At 43.7% G+C, this 25,212-nt stretch overlaps 1 protein-coding gene across 3 annotated transcripts; it reads right to left on the reverse strand.

The window, feature by feature from the left end:
• Window positions 1-9,758: 9,758 nt before the first annotated feature.
• Window positions 9,759-14,179, reverse strand: LOC121984729 (serine/threonine-protein kinase PBS1-like). Of its 3 annotated transcripts, none has more exons than XM_042537838.1 (5): window positions 13,802-14,179; window positions 13,229-13,434; window positions 12,801-12,990; window positions 11,010-11,401; window positions 9,759-10,477 (listed from the first exon to the last, which is right to left on the reverse strand). In XM_042537838.1, the coding sequence occupies exons 1-5, from the start codon at window positions 13,920-13,922 to the stop codon at window positions 10,028-10,030; spliced, it is 1,359 nt and encodes a 452-aa protein (XP_042393772.1). In that variant the 5' UTR covers window positions 13,923-14,179; the 3' UTR covers window positions 9,759-10,027. The 3 variants fall into 3 exon arrangements, with proteins under 3 accessions (XP_042393772.1, XP_042393773.1, XP_042393774.1); XM_042537839.1 differs by having other exon boundaries at window positions 12,801-13,031; XM_042537840.1 differs by lacking the exon at window positions 13,802-14,179 and having other exon boundaries at window positions 12,801-12,878; window positions 13,229-13,367.
• Between the last annotated feature and the right edge of the window lie 11,033 nt (window positions 14,180-25,212).

Consider the following 25,212-nt stretch of genomic DNA (forward strand, 5'->3'; position numbering starts at 1 on the left):
AAAAGATCACCCGATCCAATCCATGAGGCAGCGTACCAGAGATTCTACTCACCCTCAATTAGCCAGCGTCTGCCAAGATCTAGGACCGGTAGAGGAACAAAGATGCCCAAGGAAGAAGACCTATCTCGGAATTGGTGCGTTGGTTATCTAGGGCTGAGACACAAAAAGAAAAAGGGAAAGGGAGGAGAGGATCGACCATCGATAGCCAGAAGAACCTAACGGTGATGAAGCACACTGAGAGGAACATCTCTACCTGTGATGAGCTCGCAGGCAATCGGGATTTGTGGCATCGATGGTGACACCGAGAGGAGAAAAAGATCGACGCTCTCACCTAAGGTTGGAGAAGGTCATCCTCAACCGGATATGTACCGGCGACTGCTCCACTGGGTGGACGTCGATGGTCGTCGAAAGTCCGTCGGCTTCGATTCGTCCACGAGAGAGAGCGCGTGAGCAGAGGGGAGATCGGAGAAGAGAGGGTCGGGTCGGGATTGGCATTTTGGGGGAGAAGGAAATAAAAGAAAAGGAATATAAATAATAAAATATTTCCTCACTTAAACGAGTATCCCAAACAGGCCTTATCCGAACCCGTTAATTCGTCCCCTCAAAACCCATCGTACGAGCTCCGAAAAATTTCCAGAAAATTTCTAAAAATTTCAGAAAAATTCTATAAGGCTATTTCTCAAATAACCCTATTTATTTAAATTTTTCGATATCTCACAAGCTATTTCTCACTGGCTGGAGATATTGGGATGTTGAGCTTTAAACATGGATGCTAGTTATGGTAACTAGTTTATTAGAGTGACTTGCTGTGAGACTTCATATGATTCTCTATATATATGGATATATCAGTGAAGTTTTTACTGCAACTCGAGTGCAAGTTTCATTCGACTTGAGTTATACAAGTCATCTTGGTCATGAAGATTTATACTTTGACATCTTAAGTAAACATCTCTTGGAGGTGTATATCATGATTGGGTATAAGTCAAGTGTCCGAAGGTGTTTGGATAGTCCACAGAGAATTCACCACTCCTTGTGAGGAGACATATACCCTATGGCCATTCGTTAGGATTATTACTCAAAGTCTTTGGCCAAAACATCACATGTTAAGAGTATGACACTCTTTTTCACATTTATAAGTAATTTAAATCCGTAGAATGAGAAAGTATTACTTGGGCTAGGTGTGACATAGTCACCCTAGTGGGGACAGACACATAGATCATGTCTTGAACCAAGTAGATATAAGACGAGTGAAAGGAATGAGACATGACTCACTGTAGCTGCTAAAGGATTCTGAATTAGTTCTAAAATCAACTGTAATTTTTTAGTTAATTGGAGATCATGATGTACTACTAGGTGTCACTCATGATCATTCCATAATAAGTAGTTAATTATAGATAACTAAAATAAATCAGGAACCTATTGGATCATACATACTATAAGTCTCTAAAAGATGTAAAACAAATTAGAGAATAGGATTCTTAGATCAAGAAATAAATATTTGGTTCGACCATACATAAGACAAATATGGAAATATTTGTCAGAACAGAAGCATGGATGGGCAACATCTCTTATGAAAGAGTTGAGCTCAATTTAGTTTAGCCATGAACCAACTTGATTTAGTTGTGAAATAAATTAAGGAATTAATGGACTAATTTTTGATTAAGATATAATGAGATGGATTAGGATTTTCTAATCTAACTCATTAAAGAGAACTATATATTGATATGGTTAAAAGAGAATTAATACACAATTTATTATTGGCTTGTTAGGTTTTGAAAACCAAAACTCAATACCTCTCTCTCTCTCTCCCTCTCTCTTACCACGACCACAACAAGAGGGTCTCCTGTTGTTACCGTGAACCACCCAAAGGAAGAAGACCTGCCTTTTGCTTCTTCTTCTTCTTCTTCTTGATCCTTTTCCTTTGCTCATGCCTAGTACCTTCTAAAAGTGAAGTTTGTTCTCTTGGAGTTGTCTTGAAGAGCTCGGTGTGGATACGAATAGAGGCGAGGTTCGATAACGTCGCAAAAGGTTGATGCCCTTCTTGTTACAGGTCATCCTTAAGTTATACCTAGAATAATTGTTATTCGATTTTATTTTATTTTATGATCTTGTCTGCTTGATTGTACCTTGCATTCATGTGACGTGTGTGATGTAATAAATTAATTTATTTATGGTTAAGTCTTCCGTTGTCCATGATTATGAAACGTGTTTCTCGCACACACTGCATTGGGCATATCTCAACGGTGGTATTAGAGCCCGATCGTACTTCGATATAATCATAAAATTATTTTACGATTCATAATTAGTGTTGTAATTTATTATTTTTTTTTTAGAATTATTAAGAATTTTCTATTTTTGAAAGTTTCTTAAATTGTTAGAAAATTTTACTTTGGAATGTTTTTAAAATAATTTTAGAAAATTAAATTTATAAATATTCTGTTAATTTAGAAATTATCATTTTTGGAATGATTTTAGAATTTTAAGAAATATTATATTTTTAAAAAAATTCTTAATTTATTAGGTAATATCAAATTTGGAAAGATTTCGAAATTCTTTAAAAATCTAGATTTGAAATATTCTTAATTAAATTATAGAAATTATCTTTTCTAGAATATTTGAATTTATTAAAATATTCTATTTTTAGAAAGTTTCCTAAATGGTTAGGAAATACCAAATTGGGAAATATTTAAAAAAATCATAAAAAATATAAATTGCAATTATTCTATAATAAATTAAGAAATATTTATTATTTATTTCCTAATTTGTTAGGAAAATAATTTTGAAATTTGTTTGTAAAATAATTAAAGATTTTTTATTGATAGAAAGATTTTAGATGAGATATCTTAATTAAATTTAGAAATTAGTTTCATAATTTGATTAGAAAAATCTTGATTTATTAAAATCAGATTTATAACATATTTTTATTTCTAAAATAGACTTATAACATATTTAAATTTATGTCATGTTTATATCATATTATATGTCATGTAGATGCATTAATTATGACATGATTATATTTTGTCATGTGTGCGATGTAATTAATTCTTGCCGTATGTGTGATGTGTCATACTATGCCATGTGTCCGATGTGTCATGTCATCATATATGCTATGCATGCAATGTGTCATGTCATCATTTATACCATGCATATAATGTCATGTAGATAGAATATTTACATGATGTAGATGAGACCAAATCTCTTACACAATATTAAAACTTATACCTTCCATTAATATGGTAATAACCAGAGTTTAAGTTCTTGTTTAAGTTGTTGGCCAAAGTCAAGCTCAACTTGAAATTAAATATATTCAAACCATGGAGATGTAATCTCATGATTAATGAGTTGGTTTTAAACTTGAAGCGTTGTTTTGTTGAGCCAAAGTCATTATCAATATGGATAGAGGTGAAGTTAGGTGATATGCATTTGATGCATACTTGTTAATGTGTTAACAACCCAATATTTATGCAACAATCAATTAGTTGATAGCATAATGTGATAGTTGCATAAGCGATATGCAATCGTTAAACTTGTTACCTACCACTATAACTAAGAATGACTTGTTGGCCAAAGTCAAGGTTATTCTTATCTATAATAGATATCAACCCACTTGGAGAAAATCTACCATCTCTCGAATTCAAAATAAGGGTATTTGAATTTGATAAATAAGCAAACTTTATTACATGTAAATTGTTTACATAAATAAAATTATATTTCTAATACATTCTCATTTTTGTATTTTTAGGTTAATCATTTAATTATAACTTCTATTAATGTGTGTTTAAATTTGGACTCGAACAAACTGACTGGGCTGAACTTCTTGGACTAGTTTCGAAGTTTGATAATTATTCTCAAAGCTGAGAAACTAGCTTATGTCCTTGATGAGTCTCTTCCCAAAAATCTTGATGCCAATGCAACTGCAGAGCAATTGCTGACCCATTAGAAACATAAGGATGATTTTGTACTTACAAGTTGTATCATGCTAGCCGGTATGACTCCTGAACTACAGAAATAGTATGAGCATTTGGATTTTTATGATATTGTCTATCATCTTTATGAGCTGTTTGATGAGCAAGTTAGATCTGAAAGGTTCGAGATCTCTAAGCTTCTCTTTTGCTCAAAGATGCAGGAGGGTTCGTCTATAGTACAATTTGTACTAAAGATGAACAACTACATAGAATGTTTAACATCACTCAGTTTTATGATGAATCACGAGTTAAGTACTAACTTAATTCTACATAATTTGCCGAAAAGTCATTCACAATTTATGATGAAATATCAGATGAATAATTTATAATCGACCATCCCTGAGATGATTAATATTCGCAAAATTGTGGAGTCTTCTATTAAAGGTGTACAGAAAACTGTGATGTTGGTAGACTCCTCGAAGAAAAGTTCTAAGAGGAAACTAAAACATCAGGTTAAGGGGAAGAATAAAAAGGTCAAGACAATAGAACCAACACAAAAAGGGCATATGCCATCATTGTGGCAAGATGGGACACTAGCGAAGAAATTACAAGATTATCTTAAGTCCATGAAGAAGAATAAGGCATCTAATGCCCCATCCTCTTCAGGTATTTTTGTTATTGATTGTCATGCTATTTTCTCGGACACTTGGATATTAGATATTGGGTGTGGCTCACATATATATAATGACATACAGGGGCTAAGGAATAGTAGAATATACTTCAAAGGAGAATCAAGTTCGCGAGTTGGGAATGAAGCAAAGGTTGTTGTAGTCGCCAGCAAAGGGGGTGGCATGAAAGTGACCAGTGGCGCAACGAGTATCCCCTCAGGCAGCTCGGACAATGATGGTGTCCGGTCGAAGGATACGGAAGCAAGAGAAGCGTAGCGATTCCCTGGTCGGGAGCGAGTACGGAGGTCTCACCTCACTCATAGGAGGATCGGGAGACGACCGTTGTTGGGGTCTACAAGGCTGAGGTGGCAGATCGGGAGGACCCCTCCGCTCGACGCCTCTTGCATTGGCGAAGGGGCTCGTCGGAGGTGGTCGACTCTGAGGCGACCACGATAGGGACCATCGATAGTCGAGCAAGCGAAAGGTCTGTCGTGGCAACCGCTACAATGCTCGTGACTGTCTGACTTCTCCCAGCTTTGCTACCCAACACCTGTGTTCCCTCCTCTTCGTTAAGCAAATCCTCATTGGTGCCGACCGGCTGTAAACCATGGCTCTCCAGCTCAGCTACGATCACAGCGTTGATGTTTGCATATGCAAGCTTGCACTTCCGGCCAGCCGCGCTTGTAGCATGATTCGAGCTGCACAAAAGGAAAAAAAATCAGTTAGATTCAAAGGTTGGGAGAAAGAAAGAGCATACCTAGGTTGGACGGGAGCCTTGTGTGGATCAGGCTCAAGCCGAACACGTAGAGGACGCCTTCCAGGAACAACTTGTGGATATGGTACTTCTGACCGGCCAAGCTTCAAGCTGCATGGAGGTAGTTCAATCGGCTCTTGTATTTCTTGAGCTCCGGAGGGTTGGCACTTCTAATTGCCAGTTGGAAAGTCCGACCGCTCGGAAAAGCGAATAAAGAAGAAGTAGTCCTTCCAATGCTTGTTGGAGGACGATATCTTATTAAAGAAGACTAGGCCCACTCGGGCTTGGAAGAGAAAAGTCCCAGGCTCGAACAATTTTGGATAATAGAAATAGTGGAAGAGCCGAGGAGTAAAAGGAATGTCGTGCAGGAAGAACAAGACGACGACCCCGCACAGCAGCCGAAAGAAGTTCAGTACTAATTGATTGAGAGAAATGAGAAAATATTTACAAACGGTAGAAAAGAAAGGGTGGATCGGGAATCGTAGACCGGAGGTAAATTATTCCCTAAAGAAACAGAGAGTACCCTGCAGTGGTTCGTGTGGTCGGTCGGAAGTACAAAGAAGAACGATTTGGTAATCGAGGGAAAGTTCATAAGCGGATTTCAACCTTTCAGCGTCGCCCCCATCGAACATGGACTCGATGGAAGTGTACTAGAGCCCAGGGAGGGAGGCAAGGGGTTGTGAAGAGCTTGCCATCGAAAAACAGAGATTGAAGAAGTGCGACGAAAAAGATCCGATTGAAAGGGGGAGGAAGCTTACTGGAAGATCGCTGGAGAAACAGAAGGAATGAAACGTCACCGGAGAACTCAAAGACGAAGGTGCGCGAAGTAAGGAAAAGGCGACGCACGTAAGGATTATAAACCTCGCGGCCAATTGACCTAAGCCATCCGATCAAGGTTGCAAAAATCTAGGAGAAGATTCAGCCTTTGAATTTGAAAAGACGCCTGCCATGTCGCCAGTGGATATCTACTGGTCACGTCAAACGTGCAGCGGCGGCAAGAGGGACATATGGCGCTCAACCACCGAATGGAATTAATGAGGCTTAATTAAAAAGTATAGTCATGTGCTCGGCCATAATGATTAGGGATTTGCACAGTCTGCAAGAAATCTAGATAACGTCATGGCGCTCGGTCGAAGAGCCCAAGAAAAAGATTTTTCCCCAGGTGTTGCCACACATTGCTCGGGCGATAGGGATAAGCAAGCATCATAGCCGAATGGCGAAAACACAGTCACTTCGACGGAATTAGGCTGAGTGGCATTTATATACCCGATCAGCCCATGCGAGGCCGAACGGCCAAAGCGTGGGAGTCATCGAAGATTACTGGTTCAGTTAGTCAGACTTGCAGTCTCCTTCGACTAGACTTAAGGGGGATGTTTGTGATGTGACGATGGAGGGAAGCCTATCTGGCATAAGGTCAATGGCCAGGGTGGAGGTCAAGGTCAAAAGATGGGCAACACCTGGATGTCAAAGGACCGAACGGAGGATAATTGCAATGACCGGTCAGGCGGTCAGGCCCCCACAGGCAGGAGACGGGTCTGATCTGACCCCTACTTAGGATCGGGATGATACACAAGACAATCGACGCTCAACGCTCGATACGGAGTGGTAGGACGTCGTATGGGACCTGGCCAGGGGCGCAGCGGAGTCCCAGTCGAGTGGCTTCCTCGCTCGGCCAAGCAACGGGACTTGGCCATGGACGGAGCGGAGTCTCGATCGAGCGGCTACCCCTCTTGGCAAAGCAACAGGACTATTGTAGTATCTCTCGACATCTTTTTGGGAGATATTGCACTGACACGAGACATGGTTGATAGGCGGATCATACGACCGAAGCTTCTACTGTCGCATCAGGGATATGCATGCCTTGTTAAGGTCTGGTGTCAAGGGTACTTTCCTGATAAGGCCCTTTCATGGGACATATGAGAGAGCATGCTCATGCCTCAAGAAGTGTGCATGTTACCCACCAGGGCTCTATATAAAGGGGGCCCTTCACTGGCGGAGGTACACGTTAATATTGAATTCCACTACTTCTACTGTTGCTCTGCTTCTTCAGATTTTCTGGTGACTGACTTGAGTGTCAGAGGGGCAACGTCGGGGACCTCTTCCTTGGCCCGACACTGACACCATTTGTTTTGCAGAGCGGAGCGAAGTCCGCATCTGGTCAGTAAAGCCGCCACCTCCTAGCTTTCTAGCATCACAATTTCAAACAAGATCAGTGAGCATGCATTATGCTGAGAATAAGGATAAAGATATTTTAATCGTCTGCCTATATGCTGATGACTTGATCTTCACCAGAAACAACCTAAGTGTGTTTGGAGAATTCAAAGAAACGATGACTAAGGAGTTTGAGATGATTGATATTGGGCTCATGGTAAACTATCTAGGCATTGAAGTGAACCAAAGAGAAGATGGAATCTTCATCTCATCAGAGGGTTATACAAAAGAGATTTTAAAGAAATTCAAGATGGATAACAGTAAGCCCATAAACACGCTAATAGAATGTGGAGTCAAGCTATCAAAAAATAATGAAGTAGAAAGAGTTGACCCAACATTTTTCAAGAGTTTGGTTGGAAGCTTACGATACTTGATATGCACAAGGTATGATATTCTTTATAGTGTTGGACTTGTTAGTCACTACATGGAGGCGCCAACTACCACCCATTTTAAGATCGCTAAGAGAATTTTACAGTATATCAAAGGTACAACAAATTTTGAATTATTTTATTTATCATCTAATAATTTCAAACTCGAAGGATATAGTGATAATGATTGGGGTGGAGATATGGATAGTAAAAAAATAGTACAGGATTTGTATTCTTTATGGAAGATACAACTTTCAATTGGATGTCGAAGAAACAATCTATTGTCACACTTTCTACTTGTGAAGTGAAGTGCATGGTTTGGACTTCATGTGTTTGTTGTACTATTTGGCTCAGAAATTTATTGGAGTTATGTTTACCACAATTAAAGAAACAACCAAGATTCGAGTTAATAATAAGTCTACGATAGCACTAGCAAAAAATTCAGTCTTCCATGATAGAAATAGACACATCGATACATGCTAGCATTATATCAGAGAGCACATCATAAGAAAAGATGTGCAAGAGGAATACACAAAATCTCAAGATCAAGTTGCTAATATATTCATCAAGTCATTAAAATTTGAAGATTTTATTAAGATGCAAAGTTTATTTAGAGTCGTAAAATTAAGTTTAAGAGAGAATGTTAAAAATTAAAATTGATTTTGTGATATTGGAATAGTCTAGCGTATAGAATTAGTGGGTTGATAATGTGGCGAGCAGCGGTACTCGTGGTAGTATATATTTAATGTATTTGTGTTAATGGAGTTAGTGGGAATAAAATAGTAAAGTTAATGGTTTATGTGGATTATATTATTAACTTATAAATATGTTAGTTGTTTATGAATGATATAGATTGAATTTTGAGGTTCACGTTTCCTTGGTTTGTTTCCTCTTCCACATAAGTGCAATTCTTCTTCCTAAATTTTTTATTCCTGTCGGTTGGCCCTCGTCGATTGCATGATGATGAGCTCCACCGCCATCATCGATCGGCGGCGGAGTCGGGGTTCTCAAGCGTTGAGGTCCCAAATCTTCATTTATCGGCAGCAGCTGCCGCTCGTTGACAGCACGAGTATGATATCCATCACCATCGCCGATTCCTGGTCGGGCCGGAGTTTTATTGGCGTCCGAGGTCTTCTTCGCCGGTGTAAATCTAGCCTGCATACGTAACAGCAAACTAAAAAAAAATTGGAGAAAAACAAACTAATTAAAATCAATCATTTTACCCAAACCGATCCCATTTTTAATCTCTCTCCCTGCTAAAACTTGTTGTGAAGACATGCCATTACACTTATTTATAACGCACTCAAGGAAGAAGAAAGCATTGAATCGCATGGCAGTCGTTGACCTGAACAACTCTCTGATAGTCTGATTCCTACGCTCGCTGGTGTTTGACTCAGTGAGATGGTTGACCAGGAACATAAGTCTGAACCCACGAGATCAAAACTGAGTTCTTGGCGCCGTGCATCAAAGAATGTATTTTCTTCTCACGTACGTGTGAATTGCAGTAATTTTTTTTTTATTTTTTTGTTTTATCCGACACAAAAATGTATTTTTTGACTGAGTTTGGCAAGTTGTATATATAATAAAAGTGAAACGACAAATTAGGCATGACCGTAGAAACTCCAACACGAGTCAATGCTTATTTTTAAAAATTTACTACGACGAAACAAATATTAGATAAATTATATATTTTTTTTATTAACTTTATATGTTAGATGTCGAGTAAACAAAAAGATAAAATAAATAAATTTAATAAGTTAAAACTAAAATGATTTAATATTTAAAAATTCAAAGTAAATAGATTAATTTATAGAAAATTATAATAAATGAAATTAATTTCAATAGAAATTAATTTGGCAGAAATTATAATAATTTGAATTTCAGAAAACTTGGCAGAAATTATCATGTCAGATACATTTTGCTTTCGTTACAAAATTTGGCTCGAAGCGATTGGCATTGGAGTTCTTGTCTTGCCTCGTCAATGGCCACATATCCTTACCTGACTTTCGTAAACAGACCACTTGTTTCTCTTCCATGAAACAGGGATCAAAAAGTAAGAAGGATATGCTAACTTGTTCATGAACACTTGCTTCTCTGAAAAAGTAAGAAAAGTGTTCGCTTTCAGCTATTTGCATTTGTAATATTGCACGCATTCACGCGTATCTTCTCCCGCCAATTCTCTCCCCATAATTTTGCTTCTGCCACGGCTTGTTCTCGATCAAGATCCTTCTTCAAGAGGCCAATTATTTCTCTTGGTGAGTCGTCTTTCTTGGATCGTTCAGGCTGCCATTTCTGGCCAGAAGCTCCCCCCTGATCCTTCTTTGTGTTGATTTTTCCGCCTCCAGATTTGTTACTGGAGGAAGGTGAAGAATCGGGATCATAAGCTTGGTTTGCCAAGTAGGAGAGAGCAGTTACAACATCCGCAATGGGAGGACGATTGGCGGCTTGTTCTTGGATGCACATTGAGGCTGTAGCAAGTGCTTGGTAGAGACCGCGCATAGGGAACCTGCCTTGCAGCTTGGGGTCAGCTAGCCTTGGGAGTTTCCTTCTATCGTTGAACATGGGCCTCACCTGGGACAAAATAACCGGTTAAAGAAATATTTAAAATAATCAAAAATGAAAAGTGCAAGTTTAGACGTTACGACTATCAAACATCAAGAAACACAAACTCAGAATCAAATTTTCATTCTATGATCCACCCCAGTTGATGAAAGAAGATGAATGCATTCACTATCTAAATAATCTTTCATCAGTCTAGATTTGATCCAAAAATCCGAAAGATGGAATTATTGAGAAAGAGCAATATCACAGAACATCCAACGCAGGTTTGAATCCAAGTGTCCAACATGGTTCTTTCTATACATTTTTACATGTGACAAGCAGGAAAATTAAGTGTATCATTCAAAAATGATGTCCGTCCCAAGATAAGAGATCTTTTATTCTGACGTTGTGAAGCATTCAAATTCAAACACAATAGGGTATATACAACTCTGTTGTATATTTATAGATCAAATTTGATCCATATGTGAGGCAAGCCGAGTCTGAACTCCATGATATTCAAAATCAATATACTAGCATGATACAAGAACAACAGAAAGCATACCCATGGAACGAGGTTTTGTTCACCATGGGGTTTTGTGCTATCAATTGCATTTCGCCCAGTTATCAATTCAAGAAGAACAACTCCAAAACTATAAACATCAGATTTCACTGTCAGCTGCCCTGTCATAGCATACTCTGGAGCACAATAACCATAGGTGCCCATCACTCTTGTTGAAACATGTGATTTATCACCAGTAGGACCAAGCTTTGCTAGACCAAAGTCTGACAGCTTTGGGTGAAAACCCTCACCCAATAGAACGTTGGAAGATTTGAAATCCCTATAAATGACTGGGGGGTTAGCTTTATCATGCAGATACTCCAACCCCTTGGCTGCACCTGCAGCAATTTTCATCCTTGTATTCCAGTCCAGTGGTTCCTTGTCAGGAGGGAGATCTGAAATAATTCAAATTCTAATAAATCCAGATAATTCTGAGATCACTGAAGTTATTTGACCAAAATATTATTTCCAGTTTAACTCTAATCAAACAAGGCCCATTGCCAAAATAGATGCATCATGATGTCAGTCAATTTGATTGTGCAAGAACAACAATCACAAAGGTGATGGAGATGATCTATGACATTCTCAATTTTACAAATAAAAGAGATACCAATTAACTATTTAAAACACTAAAAAGAGCAAATAAAACTAAAAAAAAATAGCACCACTCTATATCAACTGAAATCATCATATAGAAAACAAAAGCAAATAAATAGTAACTACAGGATCACTGAAGTTTGTTTTATAAAACTATAAACTAGAGCTCAGGGGCCTTGATTTGATAACCAGGAGGTAGTCAATCACTGGACGCTGTAAATCCCATTACTTAGGGGACACTGGGGATTGAAAATGACACCTATTCATGTGGCAAAAAGATAATTCGCTCGCCCCCAGTGCCCCTCCAATCCGTCCCTAGGTCAACACGGAGGAGGTAAATCACGGGTGGCTACTAGCCATTAGTGAAGGTAGGAAAATGACACCTATTCAGAATCTAGAATGGAGTGCTCAAGGTGAAAAATAAAAGATGTTCCTGTAGCATGTTTGCAGGTCAGGAGAATGGTCGATGCATGCAGCCAGATAAGCCATAGATCACAATCTACTTAAAGGACTTTTTGAGTTATTGAGATTTATGTACAGAAATGTATTTGATAATAATATCTATCTTGTATTACATCTTCTGATTTGCATGAATACTAAATATCTCAACCTGCATAACCATGGAATAAGAATATGACCAATAACAAGGCCAAGTGCCAACTTGTTTCTAATTATTTTCCTTAACAGAGCTCCTAGTTACTCTTACACTATCTATGTTTGATGTGATATGCATCCAGCTCATGCATAGATGGTTTAAATTTTTATGATGGAAGAGTGAAAATACATTTTCCAAAAATCTAGCAGCATATGGCTTGAATAAGCTGGTGAAGAGACTCTGATCCACTTATGGAATGAAACAACAACAACAACAACAAAGCCTTATCCCACTAGATGGACCACTCATGGAATGAAAAACAAAAGAAAATCAATTTTCCATGTTAAAGGAACTACAAGCTTGCTACAACATTCTTGCTTTCAACACCTTCAACAGCAAGAGAATAAACGAGAAAAAGACTCAAAGATAAGAGTCTAAAATCCAAACAAGTGCAGTTAATACTATGTTGTTCTTGTGTTCCCTCTCACACACACTACACATATACATATGCATGATGTGAAAATTTATTATAAAAAATGACAGTAAATGAAAATTAGAACTTTTGAGACAGAAACAGTTGGAAAATGACAAAGAAATAGTACCAAGTAAATGATCTTCCAATGATCCTAATGGCATAAATTCATAAACAAGAAGCCTTTGATCTCCATCAGCACAGTAACCTACAAGATTTACAAGATTTTGGTGATGCAATAGACTGAGCATCAAGACCTCCACGAGAAATTCTCTATTTCCCTGAAGTCCATTTCTATCTAACTGCTTAACAGCCACGATCTGCCAACAGAATTGAACAACTAGACTTCAACAAAATAAACCTGTAACAAATTCAACTTTTAAAGAAGCAAGAAAATTTGTGTAAGTGCACATGAATCCACACACACATAGTAAACATCTGAGATGGATAAATAATTCTATCCATCTTTTCCTAGAAAATATCAGTTGCTGACTAGCTTGTCCAAATAGATGGAGAGATTACACTGCAATTTCTGCAAAGTACTGATGAAAAACTAACCTGACCAGTGCTCTCAAGTTGGCCTTTGTACACACAGCCAAACCCACCTTCTCCAAGAAAATACTCATCTCTGAAGTTTTTAGTCGCTGCTGCAAGTTCCCGGAAGGTAAATGTGTGTGCTGAAATGGTGGCACGGGACAGTTCCTTTTCTATCCGTGCATCCTTCTTAGATCCTGTATTGCTTCTAGGGTTAACACTATTAGCTCCTGTAAACCAACAAGCACATAGAAGAGGATAAGATTGATGTCGCATGAAACAGGACCGACCAAACAGCTATTACATGTCAAGGTCAAAATGGGGAATAAAAACACACCAAAGAGACAATGACCAATTTTAACCATCCATACGCTCTATTAATCATAGAATCAAAAAGCCAACGAGAATCAAGTTCATAAATGGTTACCCTAAAATTACCAGTTTCATCAAGTTCAAAACACGTCAAACAACCAACCAAAAGATCAACCGACGTCAACTAGTTCGCATAAACCCTCGAACGGATCCGCCCAAACACCAGCATTGGGGTGATGAAAGAAAAAAGAGAGAAAGAAAACGGAAAATGAAACAGAAACAAACCAGTAGACACTCCATGGGCGTGACGAGGGACCATGGGGTGCTCTTCCCGCGCATCATCTTTCCGACTCCCCTGATTGAGCGCCTCTCCCCGCCTCGATTCGAAGCACCGGAAGCAACTCATCTTCGGGGAGGTCAGATCCGAGTTTAAGGGGCGGACAACCCCTAAAGATCAGATTTTTTAGGCGCGGCGCCCATACAACACTACCCCTCTCCGCCGCCGCCGCCGCCAAATCGATTCCGTGCATGGATTGCCAGCGATCGATCATGGGAACAACATCGATTTTTGGGTCCGGAAAAGGGGGATTAGAGGAAGAACATTCCGACGAAAAAGTGGGAGGGCCGGCGCGGCGTGTCTACGTTGGCTCCGCATGCGCAGTTGTTAATAAGAAACTATAAATATAATTTTATTCACTCTTATAATTTAATTGAATATCACAAATTATTTTTTTTAAAAAAAATAATCTTACTATCTAACCATTTAATTAAGACTTTTAATAACTAAGTTTTTTAAAAAATAAAAATTAAATTACCTTAATATTTTTTTTCACCCATCTAAACAGATGCTTAGGTAAATATTTATTTTTTAAAAAATATTTGTTTTATAGTACATTATGATTTTAAAAAAAGTGCTGAGTGTATACCCAAAATATATAATTTAGTATAAAAACTTAATTTATTAAATTTATATATCACTTTTTAAACATCAACTTCCCTATTTCTTCTTTCTCCTCTATAATATTTAGGAGATGAAATTCATTCCCTAAATTTAGAGAAGTACTATTTATAAATACATAATTTAAGAAATAAATAGGGTAACTGATTTATTTTTTAGCTACTCTATATAAAATTTAAATAAAATTTTTAAATATGATATCTGATGCAGTAATGATGAATGATCCCACCTCGCTATCACGGTGGAGATCAAAATCAAGACGGTTAACACATGAATGACATTGGGTGGTCGGGCGAAGTGTGCCCCGACCGGGAAGAAATCTCCAACCCGACATCGCCTTCGACACGAGGAGCAATCAAGCAACCAACGCTCAAGGGAGACAATGTGCAGAAGTTGAGCCGAGCAGCTACCCCGTTCGGCCAAACAACAGAGATATGCAGAGTTCAACTTTGGTCGAGCGCCTATCCTGCTCGGCCTGACAACAGACTTCGGCCGAGCGGCTACCCTGCTCGGCCCGACAACAGGCTTCGGTAATAACACAATGACCTTCGATCGAGCAGACACACACGAAGGAACAACTAGGTTTTGGCCGGCCAAACGGAGCACCAGGATGAAGGAATTCAGGCCGAGCGGTCAACCTACTCGGCCTAGCAATACACTTCTGATGATATCTAGTGATATTATTTTGGGAGTTGGTGCCACCGACAATGGGAATTGGTACGGCAGAAGCTTCCACTGTCACTTCAGAGATATGCTCGGCTTGTTAAGGTACTGTGTTAGGGACACTTTACCGACACGCCTTTTCAAAGGAAACTTTAAGAAGCGTGCTTGCCTTGGGAAGCGTGCACGCGCGCTACCAGGGCTCTATATAAAGGGGATCCAAGCATCAGTGGAGGTTCGCAATATTCACTGTTTGCGCTGTAGTTCTTGTTGCTCTGCTTCATTCCTCATCGCTGGTGACTGACTTGAGAGTCGGAGGGCCAACACTGAGGACCCCTTCCTTAGCTCAGCACTGACGTAGTTTGTGTTGCAGGTTCGTGCAGAGTCCACAGGAGGTCAACGTGAGCGTCACATCCCCAACTTTCCGTCTCTTCGACTTTCGGACAATATCAAGCGCTATCTATGGTAACGTCACCTGCATCCAAGCCGAGAAGATGGATGACGTTGGACGACTCACCACCGTAACACTGCCCCAAGAGGAGCTTGAGATGCTCATTCAAGCCCGAGCAGCAAAAATGATCGAGCAACAACAACAATAAGCGTTAGTCAATCGGCTAACGCTGCAGCCTGCAACATCGGCGGTCGACAGGCGAGCGGGGCAAGAAGACCGAGAGGAGCAACTCTCCGTATGGGGGTAGAACAGAAGGTCGACCAACACGCTAGGGGAAGCGTCGTATGCGTCGATCCCCTTCTATCGAGCTTTGTTCCAAACCCCCTCGGAGATAGCCCAAGCGCATCAGGAGCGGAGATCATCTTCGAATGATGCTCCCGTTCGGGACGCACACAAAGGCAAGGTGCCCCGAAGCAACGTGTCTCCCGAATGGATCAACCAGCAGTTCTCAGAGGAGATCTTACAAGACCCTCTACCCAGGCACTACTACCCGCTGGCGATCGGGACGTACAACGGGTCGACCGATCCAATGATCACCTGGATTGGTTCGACAATGAGGTCACGCTGCACCAGTATACAAATGGAGTGAAGTGCAGAATCTTTCTCACTACGCTCTCCGGATCGGCACAGCGCTGGTTCCGAAAACTGTCGGACGACTCAATACGGAGCTTCAAAGACTTCCGAGCCGCGTTCCAGCATCATTTCGCCAGCAGCTGACGCTACCAAAAGACGAGCGTCAGCCTCTATGCCCTGAAGTAAGGACCTAAGGAAGCGCTCTGAGTGTACATTCAGCGCTTCAACCAAGTGGCTATGGACATCCCTTCGGTCTCATCCAAGACAATGATAAATGCCTTCACTCAGGGGCTCGCCGAAGGAGATTTTTTCGGTCACTCATTAGGAAGACGTCCAGGGAATTCGACCACATGCTCGAGAAGGTCAACGAATATATTAATGTGGAAGAAGCGCAGACGGCCAGAAGAAAGGAGGCGCCGACCGAACATTCGGCGTCGACTGAGCGCTGACCGTCAAACAGCCATCAGCCACCCAAGGGGTCGAGGGCTGAAGGAGCATGACCGCACTAGGAGACCAGGGCACATATTGTACAACATGTGGCATCCGGTTGGCCGAAGGCGTCGAAGGCAAGGTATAGACGCCTATGTTTTGTTCGTTCCACCAGTCGACGACTCACAACACGCGGGATTGTCGTAGATTGACACTGATCGTCAGACGACCGACCCCAAGAGGATACTGTCGCCGATCTCCTTCTCCAGATCGGTGCTAGAGACATAGATCAGTTGAGCGACGGGAGGATGATAGAAGGGTGCCCGAGCGACACTACCAACATCAGCGGAGGGAGGACATCGACCCCTCCCGAGCTCCGGCCGAACAAAATAGACCATCCACTCGAGAAGAGGAAAACAGGAATAATGCTTCCCGAGGAGATATAGGCATGATCGCCGGAGAACCGACCGACGGTGACTCCAACAGAGCGAGGAAGTCGTACGCTCGGCGGTTGGAGATCCACGCCGTGGGTTGCAGCAAGGAGAAGACCGAAGGGCCCCAGATCAGCTTCGGCCCCAACGACTTGGAGAGGGTGGAGATCCCCCACGATGATGTATTGATCTTCCAAGCGATAATCGCTAACTACACAATTCACCGAACTTTTGTTGATACAGGGAGTTCGGTGAACATTATTTTCAAGAAGGCGTTCGATCAATTACAAATTGATCGAAGCGAGCTGCTGCCCATGACGACCCCATTGTATGGCTTCACGGGGAACAAAGTACCGCCACTCGGACAAGCCCGCCTGGCCATCTAGCTAGGGGAAGAGTCACCGAGGAGAACCAAGACCACCAACTTCATCGTGGTGGATGCGCCGTCGGCTTACAATGTCATATTGGGCCGATCGTCTCTCAACGAGTTTCTGACGGTAATATCTACTTACTACCAAAAAATCAAGTTTCCGGTGGACGACCGGGAGAGAGAAGTCAAGGGTGATCAGCTGACCGCTCAGCGATGCTACTTGGAGATGGTCAAGTCCGAGGCTAGGAGAGCTCGGAAGACCCCACGACTAGCGGTAAACGCGATCATTGAAAACCCCCCTACCTTGGTATACGAAGACAAGGAGGAGGTCCAGATCCACCCCAGTCGAGCGGAAGCAACAACCTTCATTGTCGTCGACCTGGAGGAGGAGAAGAAGGCAGAGCTACTTGCCTGCCTTAAATAAAATCACAACGTGTTCGCATGGTCAACCCATGAGCTTCCCGGCATCTCTCCGAGTGTGGCTCAGGACGAGCTTCATGTCTGATTGTACGCTCTGTCGATGAAGCAAAGAAAACGGGATTTTAGCGCGGAGCAGAATGTGATCATCTGAGCGGAAATAGAGAAGTTGTTGGAGGCTGGTCATATCAGGGAAGTTCAATTCCCGAGCTGGCTAGCCAATGTCGTGCTGGTCTCCAAGCCGGGCAACAAATGGCGAATCTGCATCGACTTCCACAATCTAAACAATGTGTGCCCGAAAGACTTCTATCCCCTGCCTATGATAGACCAGATGGTGGACTTGATGGCGGTATATTAGCTGATCTGCATGCTTAACGCATACCAAGGATACCACCAGGTGTCACTCGCCCGAGAGGACCAGAAGAAGGTTAGCTTCATTACGGTCGACGAAATGTACTGCCTACAATGTCATGCTGTTCGGACTCAAGAACGCCGAAGCCACCTACCAGAGGCTGATGAACAAGGTGTTTCGACGGCAGATCGATCGTAATATGGAGGTATACGTCGACGACATATTAATTAAATCCCTCCAAGCTACTGACCTATACGCATATATCAACGAGACTTGCCTGACGCTGAGGACTTATGGGATAAAGCTGAACCCCGACAAGTGTCTGTTCGGCGCAAAGAGTGGTCGCTTCTTGGGCTACATCGTCATCGAGTAGGGCATTGAAGCCAATTCGAGCAAGGTCAAAGCTTTGCAAGACATGCCTCTGCCTTGGAACTTAAAGGAAGCTCAAAGACTGATCGGTCGGATCACAACGCTGTCTAGATTCATATCTAAATCATCCGACCGGAGCCTGTCATTCTTCAAGGTGCTCTACCGAGTCAAAAAATTCCAGCGGGATGCCGAGTGTGATTAGGCATTGGAAGAACTGAAGCAATATATGAATTCCTTGTCTGTACTAGCCAAGCCAATTATTGGTGAGCTGCTCTAGATTTATTTATCATCCAATGAGCATGCGGTCGGATTGGCTCTAGTTAGGCAGAATGGCCAAAAATAGTAGCCTATATATTTTTTAAACTATATATTGAAGGATGCTGAATCTCGCTATACCGATCTCAAAAAACTAGCGTATGCTTTGATTCTCGCCGCTCGGAGGCTTCGTCCGTACTTCCAAGTGCACACAATTATCATACTAACTAACAGTGCCCTGGGACGAGTCCTTCTCAACTCAGAAGCATCTGGAAGGCTAATCAAATGGGTGACCGAGTTGAGCGAGTTCGACATTCAGTATCAACCCCGAGCGACCATCAAGGGGCAGGCCTTGGTGAAATTCGTCATAGAAATCCAGAGCAACGAGCCGGCGGCAACATGGAAGATATATGTGGATGACTCATCCACTCGGCAAGACAGTGGAATCGGCATATTGCTTATCTCACCTCGGGAGGATCGGATGCAGTTGTCTGTTCGGCTAGATTACAAAGCTACTAATAACAAAGCAGAGAATGAGGCGCTGATAGTCGGCCTGCAAGCAGCTCGGCATGTGGAAGCAGTTAAAGTCCTCATCCACTCAGGCTCCCAGCTTGCCACCCAGCAACTATCCAGGACATTCGAGATAAGCAACGCTCGGCTAAGGCTCTATGCGGAGGCTTTCGAGAAGCTGAAGGTCAACTTCCAAGAGGTCGTTATACAGAAGATCCCCCGATCGGAGAACCAGGCAGTGGATGAGTTAGCGAAACTAGTTAGTTCGTTGACGCCAATAGTCATAGGTCAGCCGATCGAACAAGTCTCACTAGTGGCGCATATCGACCGAATGGAAGAAATAACCTTCCCGAACGACTGGAGGACAACTCTGGCAGAGTTTCTATGCTTGGGAGCTACACCTGCCAACTCGAAAGAAGTCCGCTTGTTAAAGAAGAAGGCGGGGTGATTCACCTTGATCAGGGACCAACTTTACAAGAGAGTCTTCTCCAGACGCCTCCTCAAATGCGTCGAATGGAGGACGTCGAGTATATTTTGAAGGAGGTGCACCAAGGCTCTTGGGGAAGTTATCTGGGCAGGGCGGCCGTGCATTAGCCCGTAAGATACTCTTGGCCGGATATTTTGGCCGACCCTCCAGGAGGATGCTGCTCGGACGGTGGCCACCGGCTTGTCCTGCCAGAGGTTTCACAATATGCCGCACCGACCAACCGAGGAAATGAAGACGTCCACGATATCATACCCGTTCGACCAATGGGACATGGATATCATTGGGTCATTCCCAATGGCGACCGGTCAACAAAAGTTTCTGCTCATCGCGGTCAACTACTTCTCTAAGTGGGTGGAAGCCAAGCCGCTTGCGAGAATCGTCGAGCAGATGATCATCAAATTTATTTGGTAGAACATCATTTACCGGTTCGACATCCCACGCCGACTTGTATCTGACAACGGAAGGCAGTTCACCGGTCAGAGGCTCAGAGAGGTGCGAGGGCTATGGCATCCAACAAGCCTTCACCTCTATAGCTTACCCTCAGAGTAACGAGCAAGCCGAAGTCGCCAATCGGGAGATCCTCAGAGTCTTACGCGCTCGGCTCGATCACGTTGGAGGCGGCTGGGTCGACGAACTCTCCAGTGTGCTATGGGCCCTCCGCACAACCCCAAAGGAGGCGACCGGTGTGACCCCCTTCCATTTGGTATACAGCGGCAAGGCGGTTGTCCCCGTGGAGGTCAAAGTAGAATATGATCGGGTTAGCACTATGATGCGGGAAACGTTGGACGGAGGCTTATGGAGCTCGGCTTGGTGGACGAAATGCGAGCCAAAGCAACGGTTCGGCTAACGGCGTACCGATAGCGAATGAAACAGAACTACAACGGGAGGGTGATCCCGAGGTCCTTCCAGGTCGGCGACCTCGTCTGGAAGAAAGTAAAGCCGGTCGGTGACATCACCAAGCTCGAGGCTCCATCGACAGGGCCTTTCATGGTCGTGCAGAAGCTCCATTCGGGTGCTTACTATCTAGAAGACAAAGGGGAGAGGCATCTCGAGAGACCGTGGAGCGCAAATCACCTTCAACCCTACCAGACTGGATGAGAGGTGCGCGAGTGAATACTGTACTTGTATTTTTTTGTATGTCTCCCAAATGTAGGGCAAAATTTGAATAAAAAGCAAAGGCCTCTTGAGGTGCATCTTCCTCAACGGTCGAGTGGCGACCTTAAACTCGAGTCTATTTCAACGGTCGAGTGACGACATTAAACCCGAGTTTACACAATGGTCGAGCGGCGACCTCAAATCCAAGTTTACATAACGGTCGAGCGGCGACCTTAAACCTGGGCCTATCAAATTTACATCAACGGTCGAGCGGCTACCTTAAACCCTTGTCTCCATCGATGGTCGAGCGGCTACCTTAAACGTGATTCTCCATCAACGGTCAAGTGACGACCTTAAACCGTTGTCTCCATTGACGGTCAAACGACGACCTTAAATGTGTGTCTTCACCAACGGTCAAGCAACGACCTTAAACGCGTGTCTCCACCAACGGTCGAGCGGCAACCTTAAACTCTTGTCTCCATTGACGGTCGAGCGGCGACCTTAAACTCGAGTCTTCACATATTCTCCATCAACAGTCGAGCGGTAACCTTAAACCCTTGTCTCCATCGACAGTCGAGCGGCGACCTTAAATCCTTATCTCCATCGACGATCGAGTGGCGACCTTAAATTTGAATCTTTGTGTATTCTCCATCGACAGTCAAGCGGTGACCTTAAACTCGAGTCTTCGTGTATTCTCCATCGACGGTTAAGCGGCGACCTTAAACCCGGGATCACAGCAATGGTCGAGTGGTAACCTTAAACCCTTGGCTCAGTAAGAAGACAAGCGTCGACTACTCAAATCCCAAGTCTTCAAAATATAGTGACCGTTCGACACTATTCTTCAAGACGTCCCCGGGATCGATCGAAAGTTCATAGAATCAGTATGTCACTAAATTCAAAAGGGATCGATCGGTTAGATGGGCTAATTACGAACGATCGGAGTCACAAGGCCACGAGTTCGTGCAATACTCAAAGAAAAAGGAGTTGAAAAAACATTCAAGGAGATAAAACTCGTCCGAACGGACGGGTTTCATTAAGACTTCAGAAAATTTGACATTTTACATAACTCTCGGCATCACTCAAGATAGTCCAGGGCATCGTCAGGCAGCGTGCCAATGAGCTTATCCCGGCTAATGACGTTGCTGGTCAGAGCAGTCGGCAGGTGGTCTCCCTCACGAAGCAGGTCGATCGTCCTATCGATGGTCAGGTCAAATAGTCGCAGAGCCCGATTGATGACTTTCTAATTAAAAACATCTGAGCGGAGGTAATTTTTCTTCATGGCCTCAAAATGACTCTACATAGCTTCTTGTTAGGTGGTCAGGGCCGCTCGGGAGTCCTCCAGCTCATCCTTGGCGGTGGCCAGCACGATATCCTTGGAGGCGAGTTGGCCGCGAAGGGTTGTTTCTTTGGCCAACCAGCTGTGCCGCTCAACAACAAGGAAGTCCTCAGCTTCCTTAAGCTTTTGGGCGAGGGCCCGGGCCTCCTTATTCTTCTCCTTGAGGTCGTGATGAAGTGGTGCTGCCTGATCGGGGCGAGCTGTCCAGAAGTGGCACACCCAGACGACCGTGATGAAGAAGCCGCCCGGATGCTCGACTTCTTAGTCTTCGACTTTGGTGGCAGGAACACCACTGGCGGCGCGCAGACTGTCCCCTGAGGTAGACCGAATAGGGATGACGTCCGATCCGACAACTCAGGGGCAGTGGGCTCTTGGACAGAAGCGGGGGTCAACGTCTCCACCCGTTCGGCGGAGCACCGGAAGTGGCGGAGCACGACGAAGGCTCGGCGCCGGCGCCTCTTGCGCCTAATCAGTGGCTCAGCTGAGGAGGTTAAGCCCGAAGCCCCCTCAACTTCGACAATCGGATTTCGCTCAAAATGTTGGGAGCCATCGATCGCTCCGACACTTGCCCGAACAGGAGCCGCTTCACTCTCGTCCTATGGCTCTTCTTACGAGCCAACCGACTATAGACCTCGGCTCCCCAGTTCTTCTACAGCGGTGCATTGATCATGACATCTGCGAGCTTCGCCTTGCCGGCCAGTCGTGCACGCAGCATGACTTCGGCTGCAAAAGAGGAAGAGAAATTAGTTAGAATTAAAAGAAGGATTTAAAGAAGTGACATGCCTAGGCTGGTCGGTAGTCGGGTGCGGATCGAACTCAAGCCGAAGATATATAGGACACCCTCCAACACATCTTGTGGATGTCATATTTTTGACTGGTTAACATTGCGGTTGCGTTAAGGTAGTTCGATCGACTCTTATATTTTTTCAAAGGAGGCTGAGGCGCCACGTCAAGCTGCCAGTGTGTTGGAAAATCCGACCGCTCAGGAAAGCACACGAAAAAGAAATATTCCTTCTAGTGTTTGTTGGAAGTTGACATTTTATCAAAGAAAATCAAGCCCACTCGGGCTTGGAAAAGAAAGGTCCCCAGCTCGGACGACTTGGGATAATAGAAATAATGGAAGAGCCGGGGAGTAAGTGGAATGTCGTGCAGACGAAAAAGGACAACCACCCCGCACAACAGTCGAAAGGAGTTCGACACTAGCTGATGGAGGGAGACTCAGAAATGTTTACATACGGAAGAAAAGAAGGGGTGGACGGGAAATCGCAGACCGATGGTAAAATGATCCCGATAGAAAGTGATACAGCCGGTCGGCGGGGAATTTGGTCGATCGGAAGGTGAAGGAAGGATAACTTTAAATTCGAGAGGAAATTCAAAAGCGGCCTTTAGACTCTCAGCGTCGCTGGAGTCGAACCAGGACTCGATAGAGATGTACCAGGGCCCCGGGATGCCGACAAGAGACTGCAAAGAACTTGCCATTACAAAACAAAGGTCGAGATTTGATGAAAACCTACTGGCGGGGCTATCGCCGGAAGACAGACACTGAAAAACTTGAGAACGGGAAAGAATGCTGGAAGATGAAAAAGCTCGGAGGTCAGTGCGACATGGAAGAAGCTTATGCGCAAAAGTTCGACGGAGAAAGACTGCTGGAGGGAGGTCGCCGGAGACGCCGTGAGGGAATGTCGCCGAAGCACGAAGCAGGAAGCACCAAAGAGCATGGAGGCGAAATGTGCAAAGGCAGCGACACGCACGGGCTTATAAGCATGGGGGTCGGCCGATCAGAGTCGTTTGATCTAGGTCGCAGAAACCCAGGTAAAGATCGGACTATTGAATTCAAACCGATAAACGTCACATCAATACCCTGTCACATCAGGATACGCATCGCCATGGGTCAACATTTAATGAAGGCGCAGGAGCGTGCTCAGCCTTAATGTGCGGAGATTTGTACGATTTTCCAAAAATCGGGGTGACATCAGCCTGATTCGCACTCACCCGAGATAGCTCAAGAAGAGATTTCGCAAGTGCAAACCTGCATCGTGCCGATCGGATCTAGGGAGCATACATGCGGCCGAATGACAAGCTTCAACAGGCCGATCGATTAGGATCGATCTTATCCCGATCAAAAATCACACAGTATCAAAGGTCCATCGGGAGGAAATCTACTCAGATAATTGCCTAGTTAGTCGGATTTACACCCTCCTTCGACTAGACTTGAGGGGGAGGCTTGTGATGCGGTAATGGTGAAGGGCTCCACCCCCCGCTGCCACGGTGGAGGTCAAAAGAGGTTAAAGTCAAGGCGGTCAATGGATGGATGACATCGGCTGATCGGGCGAAGTGTGCCTCGACCGGGAAGAAATCTCCAACCCGATGTCGCCCTCGACACGGGGAGCAATCAAGTAACCGACGCTTAAGGGAGACAATGTGCAGAAGCCGAGCCGAACGGCTACCCCGTTTGACTAGGCAACAGAGATATGTAAAGTTCAACTTTGGCAGAGCGGTTATCCCGTTCGGCCTAGTAATAGACTTCGACCGAGTGGCTACCCCGCTCGGCCCGGCAACAGGCTTCGACAATAACACAGTGGACCTTCGGTGGAGCAGACACACACAGAGGAACAACGAGGTTCTGGCCGGCCAGATAGGGCACCAAGGCCGAGGAATTCAGGCCGAGCGCCCAACCCGCTCGGCCTAGCAATACACTTCTGATGATATCCAGTGATATCCTTTCGGGAGTTGGTGCCTTCGACACTGGGCATGAGCCGCCAGAAGATCATACGACGAAGCTTCCACTGTCACTTCAGAGATATGTTCGGCCCGTTAAGGTACTGTGTCAAGGACACTTTATTGACACATCTTTTCAGGGAAAGCTTTGAGAAGCGTACTCACCTTGGGAAGCGTGCACGCGCGCTACCGAAGCTCTATATAAAGGGGATCCAAATATCAACGGAGGTACGTGATATTCACTATTTGTGCTACAGTTCTTGTTGCTCCGCTTCATTTCTCATC

This window comes from Zingiber officinale, chromosome 5B, assembly GCF_018446385.1.
Source record: "Zingiber officinale cultivar Zhangliang chromosome 5B, Zo_v1.1, whole genome shotgun sequence".
In the NCBI taxonomy this organism is placed as follows: domain Eukaryota; kingdom Viridiplantae; phylum Streptophyta; class Magnoliopsida; order Zingiberales; family Zingiberaceae; genus Zingiber; species Zingiber officinale.